The 17855-nt window shown below is 44.2% G+C and overlaps 2 protein-coding genes across 8 annotated transcripts in view; one reads left to right on the top strand and one right to left on the bottom strand.

Annotated features, from left to right (window-relative positions):
• Positions 1 to 6286, bottom strand: part of Kif9 (kinesin family member 9) — a 58414-nt gene extending 52128 nt beyond the window's left edge. Inside the window, exons 1-3 of one of the 6 annotated variants that reach the window (XM_036192193.1) lie at positions 6174 to 6286; positions 5197 to 5839; positions 3994 to 4235 (exon numbers count right to left, since the gene is read on the bottom strand). In XM_036192193.1, the coding sequence (XP_036048086.1) occupies positions 3994 to 4030 (37 nt within the window). In that variant the 5' untranslated portion in view covers positions 4031 to 4235; positions 5197 to 5839; positions 6174 to 6286. Of the gene's footprint in view, positions 1 to 3993; positions 4236 to 5196; positions 5862 to 6173 lie in introns of those variants that run through there. The other 5 variants (XM_036192198.1, XM_036192192.1, XM_036192196.1 and 2 more) reach the window with 5 other exon arrangements.
• Klhl18 (kelch like family member 18) overlaps positions 5556 to 17855 on the top strand; it is a 65170-nt gene continuing 52870 nt past the window's right edge. The window contains exon 1 of one of the 2 annotated variants that reach the window (XM_036192199.1): positions 5556 to 5814. In XM_036192199.1, the coding sequence (XP_036048092.1) occupies positions 5686 to 5814 (129 nt within the window). In that variant the 5' untranslated portion in view covers positions 5556 to 5685. The remainder of the gene's footprint in view (positions 5815 to 17855) is intronic. The other variant, XM_036192200.1, reaches the window with a different exon arrangement.

The raw sequence follows: 17855 nt of genomic DNA, 5'->3' as shown, positions 1-17855 counted from the left end.
AACACTTTGTAAAAGAATAGGATAGAAGAGATAGGGAGGCAAGCTTAGTTAAAAGACTTTTCTAACTATGAAGAGTTGTCTTATAACAGAAACTAAAGGCCAAGTAAAGTCAAAATACTAGTCAAAAGAGATGTTACCAATGGGACTGTTGCACTGAATTTCCATAGTGGGGAAGCAAAGAAGTGATTAAATAGAATTGACAATTCAACTAATTTTGTTTTGTCTTGAGACCAGGGCTCATGTATCCCAGTCTGGTCTCTTAAAATTAATTCATGGGCTGGAGAGATGGCTCAGAGGTTAAGAGGTTAAGGCTGCTCTTCCAGAGGTCCTGAGTTCAATTCCCAGCACCCACATGGTGGCTCACAACCATCTGTAATGAGATCTGGCGCCCTCTTCTGTATACATAATAAATAAATAAATCTTTAAAAAAATAATTCATTTATTTTTAAAGTTAACTTTAAAATTTAAAATTAAAATGAATTCATTAACTTAATTAATTGTGTGAAAGTCAGAATACAAAATTGTGGGGTCAGTTCTCTCCTTTCTTTACATGGGCTCCAAGGATGAAACTCAGGTCACCAGACTTGTAAGGCAAGTAAGTGCCTTTACTCATGAGCCATCCCACTGGCCCAAGGCTGGCCTTGAACTCCTTACCCTCCTGTCTTCACTTCCCAAGTGCTGAATTACAGACGTACCTGCAGTGCCCAGTTAATTTTTACAATTTTAAGGACTGAAAACTTGGTCACTTTTTCAAGTGTCTCATGACATATAGTGATGATAAAGAACTAAATAATGACACCAAACCCTAATAGCTCTAAGAAGAGATAAGTAAAATCTACTTGTAAAAATCATTAATTCTGTTAAATCTGGTTAAAGTGCACTAAAACAATCAAGAAAAGCCTATGAAATATATACTAAATAATTTAATTGTTCTTAGGCAAGTTGGCACAGTAGAGTTTTAAGTTGAAGCACTTGGTGTATGTGTGTGCGCATGCTCGCCTGTGAGTGCGTGAAGAAGCTAGAGGTAGAAATGGGATGTCTGCACTATTGCTCTCCACCGTATATTTTGAAGCAAGGTCTGTCACTGAACCTGGCGCTCACCATTTTGGCTGTAATTGCTGGCCAGAAAGCCCCCAGGATGCACTTGTTTCTCAGCTCCAGCATGAGCAGCTTTATGTGGGAGCTAGGAATCCAAACTCAGGTCTGCATGCTTGGAGCAGCAAGGACTTTACCTAGTGAGACATCCCAGAGCTTAAGATGGGCTTCCTAAGGGTCAGGGGTGGTGGCAGCACTATGCCTGCCTGAAATCCCAGCACCTGGGAAGTGGAGGCACGAAGATCACACGTTCAAGGTCATTCTCAGTGACATAATGAGTTCAAGGCCAGTCTGGGATAAATGATGCCCTGTCTCATTAAAAAAAAAAAGAAAAAAGAAAAAAACAAACAAACAAAAACCCCCAAAACCTTTGGAACTACTATTGTGCGATGTACACAACAAAATTTAAATACAGACAAGGTCCACATAGCAGGATGTAAGCTGCACTATACACTTTCCCTTTAATTGTCCCGTCAGGGTTGGGCCAGTTCAAGAAGAAATAAAGCATACTCTCCAACATGATTTTTATTGAGGGAGGAGACAGGGAAGGAGAAGACACAAAGGGGAAACCATTTATCAGCAAAAGAAGTGGCAGAATTTATGAAAAGTTAGGGAAATGTCAGACAAAGGAAGCTGATTCATTATTCTAACAAACTGGAGGAGTGTTTAATGATTTTTTAAAACCTTTACAGAAAAAAACATTTTCATGTGAAACAGAACCTCTTCTAATATTCATAAAAATCATATAAAGGGCCAAATGTGGTAGTGCATGCCTTTAATCCCAGCACTCTGAAGGTGGAGGCAGAAGGATCAATGAGTTTGAGACCAGCCTGGTGAACATATCAAGTTTCAGGCCAAGGAAGGATACACAGTGTAGTTAGAGAGAAGAGAATTCTGGGAAGTAGAAGGCTGGGGAGACACCGCCAGCCGCCTCCAGGAGAAGCAACATGTAAAGACACTGGTAAGCCACAAGCCATGTGGCAAAGTATAGACTAGGAGAAATGGGTTAATTTAAGATAGAAAAAGTAGATAACAAGAAGCCTGTCACAGCCATACAGTTTGTAAACAATGTACGTTTTTGTGTGCTTTCTTGGTTGGGTCTGAGCGACTGTGGGCCTGGCAGGTTAGAGAGATTTGTCCTGACTGGGCCAGGCAGGAAAACTCTAACTACAACACAGTGAGACCCTGGGTCAAACAAACAAACACATGAAGAAGGGTCAACAAGATGGCACGGGTAAAGGCACCTGTCACCAAGCTTGATGACCTGAGTTTGATACCCAGGACTTACAAGGTGGAAGAAAAGACCCAATTCCTCCAAGCTATCCTCTGATCTCCACACATGTTCTTTGGCACACAGGGGCACACACACTTAATAAACTATAATAAAATATTAAAAGCATATTAAATAAGTAATAGCAACATTTTACATATACTTTCCTAATAGAGGTGCAATGGTGCTACCTAACAAAAATTATTCTAGATCTTAAAAGTATTAATAGCTTTCACATTTCTCTCTCTCTCTCTCTCTTTTTTTTTTTTTTTTTTTTTTTGAGACAGGTTTTCTCTATGTAACAGTCCTGGCTGTCCTGGAACTAGCTTTGTAGACCAGGCTCAAATCTCACTGAGATCTGCTTGCCTCTTACGCCCAAGTACTGGAATTAAAGGTGTGCACCACCACTGTCCAGCCCAACTTTCCCATTTCTAAACACAGCTTGGGATCATTTCCTCTTACAACTACACTACCCACCATCACCAAGGTGTTACGTATCCTACAGAAACAAGTTCAATAGAAGGTGCTTCCCTTCCAGCTTACAGTTTTGCTGATGTGGATAAAATGGAAGCATCACCAGTCATATGCACTGCAGCTGTCAAACCAAGTAAGCAAACACAGTACTCCCAAGTTTGCCTGTCACAGTGTGAGCATTTCCTACATCCCTCAAGTCACTCTTTCATGGAAGTCTTTTCCTAGCACTCTTGGATCTTTTAGAATTTTTTGTTTTTTAGAAAATTAATCCAAAGCTGAGCAGCCCTTGGCGCATGCCTTTAATTCCAGCACTCAAGGCCAGCGAGATCCAGGACAGGCACCAAAACTACACAGAGAAACCTTGTCTCGAAAAACAAAACAATACAAAACAAACAAAAAAAAAAAAAAAGAAGAAGAAGAAGAAGAAAGAAAATTAATCTGAAAAAACGTTGGGGTAAGAAAAGAACACAGCTTGGTTGAACATTTTTGTCTGCAAAACTCATCTCTAAACAAAAGAAAAATCACACATAGCTCTAATGTGAACCACAAACTGAGGAAACCGAAGGGAAGATTTCACTTCCAACTTTATTTTGATTTATATTACTGAGAAACTGAGAGTAGAGAGAAGTAGGGTGTTGTTCATGATTTTAAATAATTTTTTCCTTGAGATAGTGTGTCACAGTGTAACCCAGGCTAGCCTTGAACTCTCAGTCTTCTTGCCTTAGCTTCCCAAGTGTTAGGACAGCACCTCCAGGTCACAGGGGGGCTTTTTACTCAGTTCCTACAGCTCTGGGAAACCCTCCCCAACACAAACCCCAAGAGCCCATCTTCCTGCCCAGGAAGATTCCAATGTCATTGAGTATAATCTCTGGAAGGGATCACAGAGAATCCAGAGAGTTCCAGAAGCAAGTTCACAGGCCATCTCAAAGAACTTCCCAGAGCTTTCCTCCTTTTCTGCCCTGAAATTTCTAACATGCTCATGCACATGCACATACAGGCACCCATCTGTTATTTCCACGGTTCCCTTGATGCTCATGCCACCACACATTCCTAGAGTCATATGCAAACGGCCAGGAGCCTGTCCAATGGCCTACAGCCCTCCCACGAGCTGACTACTCCATAGCACATCAAAGCCACATGCCATCTGCACTTACTGAAATGCTGCTTGTTACCGTTCTTATGCCGCTTCATTTATGTGGCCTCGGCTCCCAAATCAAATTACCAGCTGCTTGAGGACAAGGGCTGTGCCTTTTATCTCTTGTGATTCCCCCCACAAAGTCCAAAACAGCGCCTAGCACACAGCAGGTGCTCAAGAAATGGTGGTTGGTGGTGATACTCATGGCTGGAAGTCAGAGGGTGACTGAATTTCCATAGGTGGGTCCATCTTCAGTCACTACTGAGAAAGTTCCAAGGTATATGATGTCACTCCTCTCCCACGCTACCTCTAACCCCTGAACCTGCAGACTTCTTGAAAGGACACTTCATTTCCAGGTAGAAGCCATGTTCAGACTCAACACACCCTCCCCATTAGGTAGTGTACCTTTCCCTCAGGGCTTTGTACAGAATACCCCCAGCCATTTGAACATAATCCTTAGATACTTCTGGTGTGATAAAATGAATTTAAGTAGCCACCAGGAGACCTCTGTGCTGAGAGATTCAGTGTTTCTTCATTTGTTTCGGGCCTGGGGATGAGCAGAATATACATAACCCATGAGAGCTTAACAAGAGAAGAAGGGCCATTCGGGGGATGAATGATAGGCATTACGGGTCCCTATCTGTTGTGTTCTTATTAGACCAGGGACCAAGACTGCCCAAGAAACATCTAAACCCACAACACCTACTGTATTACATCATGAGTGAGATGAACCCGAAATTGGCATCCAGGCAAAACCGGCCTCTCTCTTATTTCTCCCCCAGTGTGTATGGGAATCCTTTCCTAAAGTGTGTGTAGCAGGCGGCCTCAGTCCCATTCCTGTGCCCCTCTGGAGGGTTTTCCTCCTCTGCAGCTCAACTAGCTCAAAGTGGTGATCCCCCGAAGGTCTCTCCAGTTCGAAAACTGAGGAGTGAAGTGTCTGAACGACCTCTGACACTCAACCCCACGCCTTTTTTGTCTAGGGCGAGTCATGGGACCCTGGTGGAGACTCGTGGGACTAGAGAACATTGGTTCAGAAACTCCACGCTCTCCTAAGCTGTGATCAGGCTGAAAGGGGCACAACGGTAACATGCTCTCTAGGGGTGCCTCCGTTTTTTACAAATAAAGGTGTCAAGAGGAGTTCGGAACCCAGCCACTGCCACAGCGGATATCTCCATCAGGTTTCCCTTTTACCTAACACCACCGGCGCGTGACCACTGCTCACCTCGCAAGGAAGCAGCACTCGGGTAGAGCGACCGCTATAACTGCAGCGACTTGAGGGAGCTCTGTTTGCAATCTGGACAGCCAGCTGTGGGGCTGTGTACACAGTCGTCATGGCAACGGGAAGCTTCCAGGGACTCCGGAAGTAATGTAAGGTGGTGGCGGAATTGAAATTCACATTCCTCCGTGGAAGACACAGGTAAAGTCAGGGCCGAACAAAGAAGACGGAGATGGGGTCAATTAACCTGAAAGGCTTGGAGCAGGTGTATATGCGAAACTGGAGTATAGGTTGCAGGGGAAAGAAGGCTGTGTATGAACCAGGAAGCGGGGCAGCGAGACTTCCGGTGCAGAGGAATTTGCGAGTACGGCGGCCGCGCAGGCTTGTGGGATTTCTGCTTCGCGCTCCGAGCTGCCGTCGGCGTGCTCCCTTGCCCCGCCCTGGTTAGTGTGAAACCTGCCGGCCAGGCCTGCGCAGTTGCGGCGCCCGGGGAAGATGGTGGAGGACGGCGCGGAGGAGCTGGAGGACTTGGTGCATTTCTCCGTGTCGGAGTTGCCTAGTCGTGGCTACGGCGTCATGGAGGAGATCCGGCGGCAGGGCAAGCTGTGCGATGTGACGCTCAAGGTATCGTGGTCTGGGCGGTGGCTGACTGAGGGGAAAGGGACGGAGCGGGAAGAAAAGAGGGGTGGTGGACAGGGGAAGAGAGGTCCAGCGGACTGAGGGTGGAGAGAGGTTAGAGGGAACAGAGTAGGAGAGGGAGTGGTGCCAAGCGCAGAGGGGGATTGAGGCCAAGTTGGGAGAGGAAAAGGGGCAGCCGTTCAGCCATTGGAAGACTGAGAGTAGGTGCCGCTGACGCCCTAAGAAAAAGAGGCATCGGGGTATCCGCCTCCTTTTCTGTCACACAGACAAGAGAAAATGTTCTTACAGCCGTCTAGGGAGGAAGGGGCGGGGACCGACTCCACATTCCGATGGACACCACTTACCTTGTCATAAAGTCATTTCTTTGTGCTCCTTGAAGTTGGTTGTGCTGTTGTAGAGGCTAAACCTTCTCTTCTGGAGTCATTGCCTGCCCTTGGCGCTTTTAGAATCGGATCTGGAGATCTTTTGGTGTGGACCACTCTGCTCCACGCTAGAAAACAACCCACAGTCACCACCACAGGTCCTGGAGGCCAGGCTAATGGACTGCTTGGGGGGAGGGATGTATTCCCCGCCTGTTCCCTACCAGCATTCTGGTCTGGTGCCCTGTGCTTTGAATCATGCCGGGCTGTCCCTTGACTACGCCGCTGAGCCAGGTGGATCCCCTCCAGGTGGGCAGATGCTGCTTGCCTGTGGTTTTTCCTGCTGGACTTTGCCTGGAAGGCTCTTAGGAACCCTCTTCCTGTTTCAAAACAACAGAAAGACACAGACACCTTTTAGCTTTTATTTTCTATTTAGTTGAGGAAACGTTGCTTCTCCACATATTCGAGTCAGACTGCTAGGTAGGATGGTTAATAGTTTGGCACTTTAAAAAGCAAAAGAGTCTGAGAGTCTTGCTTTGGAGACAGAGGATTTGCATTTAAATGCTAGTTGTAACCTTGGGCAAGTTACTTAATCTCTCTAAGCTTGTGTTTCCCAAGTGTGAAAATAAAGATGACTCAAATCTCACTGTTAGTGAGGATGAAATGAGATATTTGGTATTCTTTGTGTAACACCTGTCATAACTTTTCATCAATCCGGAAAGAAATGGTTTTCTATTATAGTACTGAAATGGTCTAAGAAGGGGCAGAATCTTCCCAGGTGAAAGAGGGAAACCAAGAAGATTAAGAAAAACAACGTGGAGTAAAGGGTGCAGAGGATGGAAAGGCCACTAGAGATTTGGAGGCTGAAGAATGACTTAATTATGACAGTAACATCTGAGATGAATAGGGACCAGTGAAAACAACCCACAGTCACCACCACAGGTCCTGGAGGCCAGGCTAATGGACTGCTTGGGGGGAGGGATGTATTCACCGCCTGTTCCCTATCAGCATTCTGGTCTGGTGCTGTGCTTTGAATCATGCTGGGCTGGCCCCTGACAGAAGAACGAAGTTTTGGGTTAAGATTTAGGCTATGGACTGGCAATAAGCTGATTGGGTAGAGGTACTTGCTGCCAAGCCTGACGACCTGACTTCAAGTCCTGGGACCCACATGGTGGCCGGAGAGAACTGACTCCTGGAAATTGTCCTCTGCCCTCCACCTCCACAGGTGTGCTGTGGCACATGTACACACACACACACACACACACACACACACACACATACACACACACACACACACACACACACACACACACACACAATAAATAAAAATGTTTTTTAAGCCGGGCAGTGGTGGTGTACGCCTTTAATCCCAGCACTTGGGAGGCAGAGCCAGGCGGATCTTTGTGAGTTCGAGGCCAGCCTGGTCTCCAAAGTGAGTTCCAGGAAAGGTGCAAAGCTACACAGAGAAACCCTGTCATGAAAAGCCAAAAAAAAAAAAAAAAGTTTTTAAAAGATTTAGGCTGTGCCAGGTGGTGGTGCACACCTTTAGTCCCAGCACTCAGGAGGCAGAGGCAGGGGAATCTCCGTTTGAGACCAGCCTGGTCTACAGCATGAGATCCAGGACAGCCAGGTCTACACAGAGAAACCCTGTCTTGAAAAACAAAAACAAACAAACAAAAGCATAGGTTAGAACTAGACATGACTATAGACTGTCTTCTATAAAGCCTCAGGAGTGCTCAGTGGTGATGGGAGCCATAGAAAGACCAGGTCTACATTTTACTACTCACAAGAGCTGTTCTCATAATAGTCTTTCCTCAAACTTCGGTGAGTCCTCTTTTTTCAGTTAAGCAGGCACTGAAGACCAGTTAGAGGCTTTTTGGGCATGTGATGATTTAGTAATCAGTTGCCCCCCCATTAGGGTAATTGTTCTTAGACTTCATCAGTATTAGAATCACCTAGTAGCTTTGTTCATTAGAGCTCACCCTACAATTTCGGATTCATAGATATGGCATGGGCCCTGTCGAGTTCACCAGCAATGCTACATTCTATGTAGTATATTCTAGTACTACATTCCAAGAACCAAGCTATGGAATACTATAATGTATAGACTTGTCCTTTCAGGGCATATTCAGAATCAATGAATCTTCTTTGTATTCAGGGATGCCCTAGTTACCCAAGTCTGGAGTCATGGGTTCATCCTGTTCAGAGAGCAATCCACCTGATTTTTGTTGGCAGTGACAGAGCAGTTGCCTATCCGGTAGAGCGGACCGGTACTGCCTGCTTTGGGGCCCTCCTCAGGACACACCTTCCTGAGATGTCCCTAGTGTTCGGAGTTGGAGGCTGTTCTGCACCTGCTTGACCTCTGCATTGCTCAGAATTCTCCATCAGTCAGGCACTGGTTTGTCTGGTTTTCATCTTGTAATCATTTGTCGATGTTTCTAATCTCTTGCTGTGCTGTATTTGCCTTGGGAACTTCACTGTTCTCGATGATCTGAGAGGCAGTTGTGGCACAGACTTTGCACGGCTCTGAATCCTGCTCTGCCACTTCATAGCTGATGAAACTTAAATTCCTTAAATGCTAGTGAGTCAGTTTATTCCTCCATAAATGGACATCATTACCCACCTGAGTACTAAAGATTCAATTACTTAATGAACTTCAAACTTCATGTAATAAATGCTCAGTGAATAGTAGGTATTTGTGTTTTATTGTTTGTTTATTTTGTGTGTGTGTGTTTTAGATAGGATCTCACTATGTATCTCAAGCTGGCTTTCAACCTTCCGTCTCATGCCTCTCCTTCCTGATTGCTGAATACTGGGATTACAGTTATACACCACCAATTCTGGCTCTCGTGTGTGTGTGTGTGTGTGTGTGTGTGTGTGTGTGTGTGTGTGTGTTTTCAATCATACTCATGCGAATACATTTTTTGTTTGTTTTTATGTATATGGATATTTTTCCATGTACAGATATATACCACTTTGTGTGCTTGAGGCCCTTAGAGGCCAAAGAGGACATTGGATCCCGTGGAACTACAGTAACAGATAGTTATGAGATGTTGTATGAGTGCTGGGAATCAAACCTGAGTCCATTTGAAGAGCAGCCAGTGCTCTTAACCACAGAGTCATCTCTCCAACCTTTAATAATAATGTTTAAAGAGATAAGATCTCAATGTGTTGACCAGGCTGGCCCAAAACTCTTGTGCTCAAGCCATCTTCTTGCCTTTGTTTCCCAAGTAGGTGCATGCCATTGCATCTGACTCACTAATAATAATTTAGTGATGTTTCCAGAGAAAATATAAATAAGTATGTGTTCCATTTGCAGGGTTTTGCTTTATTTTATTTGTGTTTTGTTGTTGTTTGTTTTGTTTGTTTTTTTAAGACAGGGTCTCACTATGTAGCTCTGGCTGTTCTGAACCTCACTATGTAGACCTGGCTGGCTTCAAACTCACAGAGATCCATCTGTTTCTGCCTCCTGAGTGCTGGGATTAAAGTCATGCACCACCACCCTGGCTATTTGTGTCTGTTTTTTGAGACAGGGTCTCAAGTATCCAGAGCTTGCCTTGAATTTGCTCTGTAACTAAGATTGACATTGAAATTATGGTCATCTTGTTTCTCCCATGTATTCAGATTAAAGGTGTGCTTCACCACACTTGGTCTCAGTGTGTAGTTTTGAATTTATCTGGGTTTATTTATGTTCGTTGCTGTCAAAGAGTGTGCAGTCTTTAGTAGCTTGTGTTTAACTGGTGAGACCGTGTCCAGAAAATGCTTGTTGGAGGTCACAGGCTAGACTAAGCAAACATGGGGTTAGATGTAGTCTCTCATGTTGAGTCACAGAAGTGTCCCTGACAGAACTGATCTCAGTTACTCCTTTGTGACTTTGAATTAAGCTACATCAGTTCAGCTGCACTCATTCTTAACTTACAGGTTCTCATCTTCCCTTCCTAAGGAAGAGTGAAAGTGAGCGATCACAGGCTCTCATGCCCCCAAAGGTCACTGCTAATACTTGGACCTAGATTTACTTTGCCTTTTGGAGCTATTTAAACTTAAATTCCTTGGTAGCCTGTTGGATAGTTAAGTAGGAGTGTGACAAAAAAAGAATAATATATTTATTTTTCATTTATTTTTAAATAATTTATTTGTATTTTATGTGCATTGGTGTTCTGCCTACATGTATGTTTTTGTGAAGGTATAAGATCCCCTGAAACAGGAGTTAGAGACAGTTGTGAGCTGCCATGTGGGTGCTGGAACTTGAACCTGGATTCTCTGGAAGAGCAACCAGCTCTTCCAATCTCTGAGCCATCTCTCCAGCCCCTATATTCATTTTTTAAAAAATCACATTTTAGCCATGTCTGGAGGTACACACCTTTAATCCTAGCACTATAGAGGCAGAGGCAGGTATATCTCTGTGAGTTCCAGGTCAGAGCTACATAGTGAGACCCTGTCTCTAAATTAATTAATTAATTAAAAATAGAATAAAATCCTTTTTTATTTGTAATAACTTGAACTTCTTATTAGAAATAAACATCCTCATGGTTCCTCTCTTTGGCAAGTCCTTTTCCCTTAATGGCTAGAAGGATAGTACAGGACTTCTTGCAACCTATGGAATGTGACTGAGGTCTGGATAGAGCCATTTGTATTCATGGAGGTTCTCATCTTCCCTTTCCACTTCATCTCCATCCCTCTAACAGAAGCCCAAGGTTCAGGCAGTGTGTATCAGATTCATCTGGGTCCAGCCAGTTGGGCAAAAGCCCCACTTCCCAGATTCAGGGAGCATTCTTCCTCATGAGATCTCAAGTCAACAAGTGGTTTGTTTCTGTTTTCCCCTCAACTCACATACTCCCTTTTTCTATATTTGCGAAAGCAGAATGGAGAGACTATCACCAAGCCTGCTTCTTTAGTATTCAGACCTGTAAGCTTAGAGGAGAGAGGGGAGGCTCTGTATGTGGTATGTGTGTGGGTGTGGGGTATGTGTGGAGGTCAGAGTACAACTTTGTGGAGTCAGTTCTCCCATCTTTGCACAGATTCTGAGGGTTGAACTCAAACCAGAGGGTCTTGTATGGTGGATGTTTGACCTGACACCATTTCTCCTGTTCCTGCTAAAGTTTTGAACTAGGATCTGAGAATTTAGCCTCCAGAAGGAAATGTCTTTTCTGCGAGTGAAGGACACAGTATTAGATTTTCTTTTGATCCACTAAGTCCAGGTCTAGAGTTTTCACTGAGATTGGTTTTAAATGCTGCACATGCAAGTCTGGAATCGCGCCCTGTTTGTAATAGAAGTGTAGGTGGGAAGGAAATGAAGTCAGAACTTGTTGTTGCATGCCATTTTTGTTATGTATAGTGTAGTGTATTACACAGGGATAATTATAGAGCTAGAATAACCATGTTAAAAAGAATCTATAGAGGTCTCTATTAAAGCCATTTATTTTGTAGATTGAAAAACCCTGAAGCTTAGAGCTATTAAGGGATTTGTCCAAGGTACAAAACTACATCAGCTGAGATCCATCATAGCTATTTTTGTTTAGTGTCGCTTGTGAGCCTAGAAGGCAGTGATGCCAGTGTGTCTAAATTCAACACCCCAGATCTGTTGCAACAGAGAGGAAAATGAAGACGTTTTCTGCTGTTTTCTAGTTGTAAATTCTTTTTTGGGGGGTAAAGGGGCTTTGTGGCAGAGTCTTACTCTGTATTCAGGCTGTTCTGAAACTCTGTGTGTAGCCAGGACAACTCAGACTTGGTGATCTTCCAGCCTCAGCTTCTTGAGTACTAAAATTGTGAGTGTGAGCTACCATGACTAGTTGTAGACACATGTTTTGGATTCCTTTTGATTTTGAAATGACATTGTATATAAAAATTTAAACTTCTGGATACTCACTGAATAGTTTATTCCTGGGACTTTCTCTGAATTTTTAAAGTAGGTAGAGAAGAAGAATACACTCCTTGAGGAGCAGGGCACTTGTGGATGAGAATTTGACACTCATCAGAAGTTTACTTTTGCCTAGGTGTGGTGGCTGTCCCCTGGAGGATTGACACAAATTCTAGGCTAGCCTGGGCTGCCACATGAGACTGTCTCAAACAACAAGGAAATAGAAAGAGGAAGGGGGAAAGGGTTTTGATCTCTTTCTTATTTGAATTACATTATAGATAAATTACATTTGGACATCGACTAATCGACTAAGCAGATGAGAGAGAGAGAGAGAGAGAGAGAGAGAGAGAGAGAGAAGGGAGAAAATACTTCCTGGAACCTGGGCTTGTGGAAAGTTGGAGCAGTCTGGAAAACCTGTTACCAGGAGAGTGAATTCCATGAGGTTCACCCTGATGCTTCTGGAAGGTGGCTGGGTGAATGTCAGAAGCCCATCTTGGGGACGCTTCTCATTGTAGACAGTTCCTTTATTTTTCATGAGACTCCTTTGTTTACTCCTTAGCCACACCTGGTTTAGCTTGATGATGGCAGAATGAAAGCACGTTGTTTTTCTACAGATGTGTTCCCAGACTTTCCTAACTTAGAAGCATCACTCCCACCTTCCCTTCTTTGAACTTGCCGACCCTTGGTACTCTTGTTGTCCCTTTGGCATGGAACCATGCAGGTTCTTTGCGGTTAGTTTATGTGCTAGCAAGACCATAGGGAGAATACCCAAACAGCTGGCTGCGCCATCATGTATTCCAGTTTGGGGAACAAAATGAATGAATCGAAATGTGTGTGCTCCACAAGTTAGCATTCCTAGGAAGTGCTGGGGATGTGTAGGTAATACAGTTTCAGTGGTGACTACTCATAGCTTGGAAAGCAGCTATGCACAGTACACCTAAGAACTGGTGTGGCTGTGTTCTCATAAAACTGTTGCCAAAGACAAGTGTGAAACAAACACAGTTAGCTAGAGCTTATTGGCCTGGGTGTGTTTTAATGGACCTTTGTAGAGCCCAAGTTTTTGGAGTTGGTTACAGTTACTATTGCTTTGTGACCCCACATACAGTGTCCAGGAATTGGAAGTTTCCCTTGCTAAAGGGGTGGCCGAGGAGCTAGGGATGGAGTTCAGTTCTGGAACACTCACTTAGCTTAAGGGAGGCCCTGGTTTCTGGTGTCACAGAAAGAAAAGCAGCAAAGATGACTGTGAACAATTCTCAATTTCCAGGCTACTGCAAGTGAACCCGAGTCTGTTATTCTGGTTAGTGAATAAATAACCCACCTAGGAGAAGTTACTATTAAAATTTGAATTTCATTAGTAAAGTCTTTTTTTTTTTTTGGTTTGTTTTTGTTTTTGTTTTTTTGAGACAGGGTTTCTCTGTGTAGCTTTGCGCCTTTCCTGGAACTCACTCTGTAGACCAGGCTGGCCTCGAACTCACAGAGATCCGCCTGCCTCTGTCTCCTGAGTACTGGGATTAAAGGCGTGCGCCACCAATGCCCGGCTAGTATAGTCTTATATCTCTACTGGAGCATGAGACTGAATATTTTCAAATTGTCAATGAAAGGCTCCAAACTCCCTTTCTGTCTCACTTAAAGCTGAGGATGCCAGCACTTTATATGTGAACTTGTGATGGGCTTGCTATCCTTCATTGTCTACTTGACCGGATTTGGAATCAGCCAGGACATACACCTCTGGGTGTGTTTTCGAGGGAATTTCCAGGAAGATTTACCTGAGGAAGGAAGACCCACCCAGAATGTGAGTGCCACCGTGTTCTGGGCTGGGGTCTCAGACTGAATGAAAAGGGGAACAGGAGGAAGCCAGCGTTAACTCTTGGCTTCTTGACTGTGGACATAGATAGCATGGTGTTTTGAGGGAGGAACATCCCCCATAGTCTCCAGCATTTAAATGCTTGGTTCCCAGAAGTCCTGTCTGGGAGGTTTGGTCTTGCTTGAGGAAGTATGTCACCGGGGGTGGGCTTTGAGAGTGTAAAGACTGGAGTGTGCTTCCTGCTTGTGAGTCAACGTGTGCGCCCTCAACCTCCTGCTCTGCTGCCATGCCTTCGCTCCGCTGTCAGTGACTTACCCTCCGGAGCTGTCAGCCAGATAAACTTTCTTCTCTGAGTAGGCTTGGTCCTGGTATTTCATCACAACAAGGGAAAATTAGCTACAGAAAGCAAACAGCACCAAAAAGGGAGGGGGAGAGAAGTAACTCATGCACACAGTGTGATCAGGGGCTTCATGCTTCCATGGACATGCCTTCATCGTGATGGGCTGTATCTCCTCAGACCATAGCCACCTAACTTCCCCTTCCTTGCTCCTGACGTATTTTGCCACAGCAATGCAAAAGTAACTAACTTAGGTAGTATGCTAACTCAGCTGTTAAGAGCTGAATTATAAACCAGGAATGGTGGTGCACACCTGTAATTCCAGCACTTGGGAGGTCTGGAGGCAGGGGGATAAGAAACTCATACTCACAGCCAATTTGGGAGGCTAGCCTGGGCTATGTGAGACCCTGTCTCAAAAACCAAACCAACAACTGAAGCACAAATTGTATTAGCTCAGCTCTAAAGGTTACTTTAAAAAATTGCCCTCTGGGATGGGGGGATGCTCAGTTGGATAAAATTCCTGCTGTACAAGCATGTGGACCTAAGTTTGGATCCCAGAACCCACGTACAATCTGGGACAACGTTATATGCCTGTAACTCCAGGGATAAGGAGTGGGGTTAGATGGGCCCCGGAGCTACTAGCCATCTATTGTAGCTGAAATAGCAGTTTCGTGTTCACTAAGAGACCCTGTCTCCGGCTGGAGAGATGGCTCAGGATTTGTTGCAAGAGCACTTGTTGCTCTTGCAGAGGACTTGGATTTGATTTTCAGCACCACATGGTGGCTCACAGCCACCTGTAATTCTAGTTCCAGGGATCAACACCCTCTTCTGACCACTTTGGGCACCAGGCATGCACAGGCATGTATGCAGACAAAATACTCATAAACACATAAAATAAAGAGTTCCAGGCCAGTCAGGGCTAAATAGTGAGACCCTGTCTCAATGATGATGATGATGATATAGTACTAATAATTTTTTAAAAGACCCTGTTTTAAAAAAAAAAAAAGATGCAAAAGCAATCAAGGAAAGACATCCTGATGTTAACCTTTGGCCTCCACTAATACCAGTATGGGCAAGTGCACTTTATACACACATATACACACATGCATACACTGTACACACAGATTAATTAAATTTAAGAACTTTTTTTTGGAGATATGGTCTCACCCTATAGCTCTAACTAGCCTAGAACTCACTATACATTAAGCTGGCCTTGAACTCACAGTGATCCATCTGCCTCTGCTCCATACTACTAGGATTGAAGGCCTTTTCCACTTCCTTCACATGACAAAACATTGACTTTAAAGAGATAACACATTTAAATATACATGCTGTGAGCTTATTCTTTATGACTGATTCATAAAATCTAAATGTCTCATTACCTTAGTAGAGTTATATAGTGATCATTAAAGTGTGCCGTGTGAGCAAGTCTGCCATGTATGTGCCAGTACATTGGAATAAGTCATCCATTGAAAATTCACCTCCAGATCTGTATCTCTGCCCCTTGTTTTTGTTTTCAAGTAATAAACCTTCATTTCCATTTGTACTGAGCATTCTTGTACTCATTATGTCTAAATGAACCCTATTGCCCTCTTAAACAGATGCTGCACCACTGAGCCACAGTGCCAGCCCTTAGCCTCCTGCCCTCCTGAGCCACCTGTTGTTTCCTTTGTGTGGAGATGACAAATCACCCATCTAACTGTACAGTTAAAACTCTGGACTTGGCTTTAGCTTATGTTCAGTCATTATCCCTTGCCCCCTTTGCTTTCATTTGGTTTGTTTTTTTTCAGACAGGGTTTCTCTGTGTATCTCTGGTCGTCCTGGAACTCACTCTGGCCTTGAACTCAGAGATCCACCTGTCTCTGCCTCCCTAGTGCTAAGATTTAAGTTGTGCACTACCACTGCCTGGCATGTTTTAAGATTTATTTTTATTTTGTGTCTGTGTATACACGTGTGTATGTAGGTACCTGCAGGAGTTACAGGCAGTTGTGAGCCACTGGATGTGGGTGCTAGGAATTAAACTCCTGTCTTCTCTAAGAACAGCAAACACTCTCACGCACTGAGCAATCTTCCCATCTCCTCTTATGGTTTCTCCAGACAGGATCTTGCTGTGTATGTCAGGTTATTAATATTAGAGGCAGACAACACCATACACAGCTTCATCCTCTCTTTTTTGTATATTTTGCGGCACTTTTTTTATAATAGTAGTTATGTAATTATTTATAGTTTTTGTGAATATTTGTAGTCCATGGAAGCAGGGTTTGAAACTGAATTGTTTTTTACCAACATATCTATATGATAGGTGTTCATAAGTGTGTAAAGGCCTGAAGACTACTTTTGGGGAGCTGGTTCTTTCCTTCCACCTTGTTTTGAGGCACAGTCTCTCTTGTTTCTGCTGTGGCACTGTATATTCCATGCTAACTGCCCCACCAGCTGCTGGGGATTCTGTCCAGGCCACTCATCTCCCTGTAGGAGTGCTGGGATTATAGATACTCGTGTTACACCTCTAGGTTTTACCTGGGTTCTGGGTATTGAACTTAGGTCATCAGTCTTATACAGCATGTGCTTGATAAAACATTCGCTATGTCATCTTGCTGGCCTTTCCAGAGAATTCTTGTAGAATTTAAGAATCGATCATAGTGTATCTAACACACACACACACACACACACACACACACACACACACACACACATTCAGCTCTATGATCCTGTTCTCTTGCTCTTTCTGGGTGGCTTTTCACTTTACTCAACAGACATATCTCTGTCTTCCATGTTCATGGAAGGTCTTTGTGAATGTGAGCTTGCTCATAGTGGGACAAAAAGCATTAACCAAAAGACTGCTGTGGATGTTTCCATGGAGGAGGTAAATCGGAGAAAGGAGCCTGAGAATGCTGTTTTGTCAGAGGGGTCAGAGCAGCCTCTCTGAATAGAGATCTCTGAATAGAGATCTACAAGTTGGGAGTAATGAATGCATTACAACAGCAGAGGGGGGTGTATATAGGAGAAGGATTAATAAACTGGGTGGGGGCAGAGGTAGGCACATGTGTGTTATTTGTGGAACCTGCAGGGAGCTGGCATGATAAGAATAGAATAACCAAAAAGAAAAGAGGAAGTACATGAAGTCAGCCAAGGTTCTTCTCCTCCCCACTTGGCCTAATTCTTTACTGAAATCTATGACTCTTTAAATAGCTTATGAGTGGCTAGGTGTAGCTTAGGGTATGTATCCAGCATGCCTCAGGTCCAACTTCAATCCCAGCACAAAACAAATGCACACCTTTATGGATAAATGAATGAAGTGTACCTCTGCCTTATTTTGGGTAAATCCTGTCTTCTTGTTTAGTTTGTTTTTTAGACTAGCTTGTAAGTTTTCACACTGTCAAGGGGTAGTGGAAAAATGCAGAAGCAGCAGGTGGCGGCTAGTGTTGAGGAGGATTTAGGACTGCTGGTTGAAATGGCTGGCTGATTATTCTAAGCAGCTCATGGAAATCCTCCTCTGCCCCTGCTGACTCAGGGGCAGGCGAAGGCGCTTAGGTTCTGCCGCTGACTGTGCTAGCTAGCTAGCACTGCCACGGTGTTTCCAGTACTCAGGCTCTCCACTCCTCCTCTGGCTCTTCTCTCCCCTAGCTGCCCACGGTCTCCTGCAGTAATCGGCTGTCTGTGGTCCGTGCT

The sequence above is a fragment of the Onychomys torridus genome, chromosome 7 (assembly GCF_903995425.1).
Source record: "Onychomys torridus chromosome 7, mOncTor1.1, whole genome shotgun sequence".
Taxonomy (NCBI): Eukaryota; Metazoa; Chordata; class Mammalia; order Rodentia; family Cricetidae; genus Onychomys; species Onychomys torridus.
Note: the sequence above shows the minus strand (reverse complement) of the source record. Positions and strands in the feature narration are given on the sequence as shown.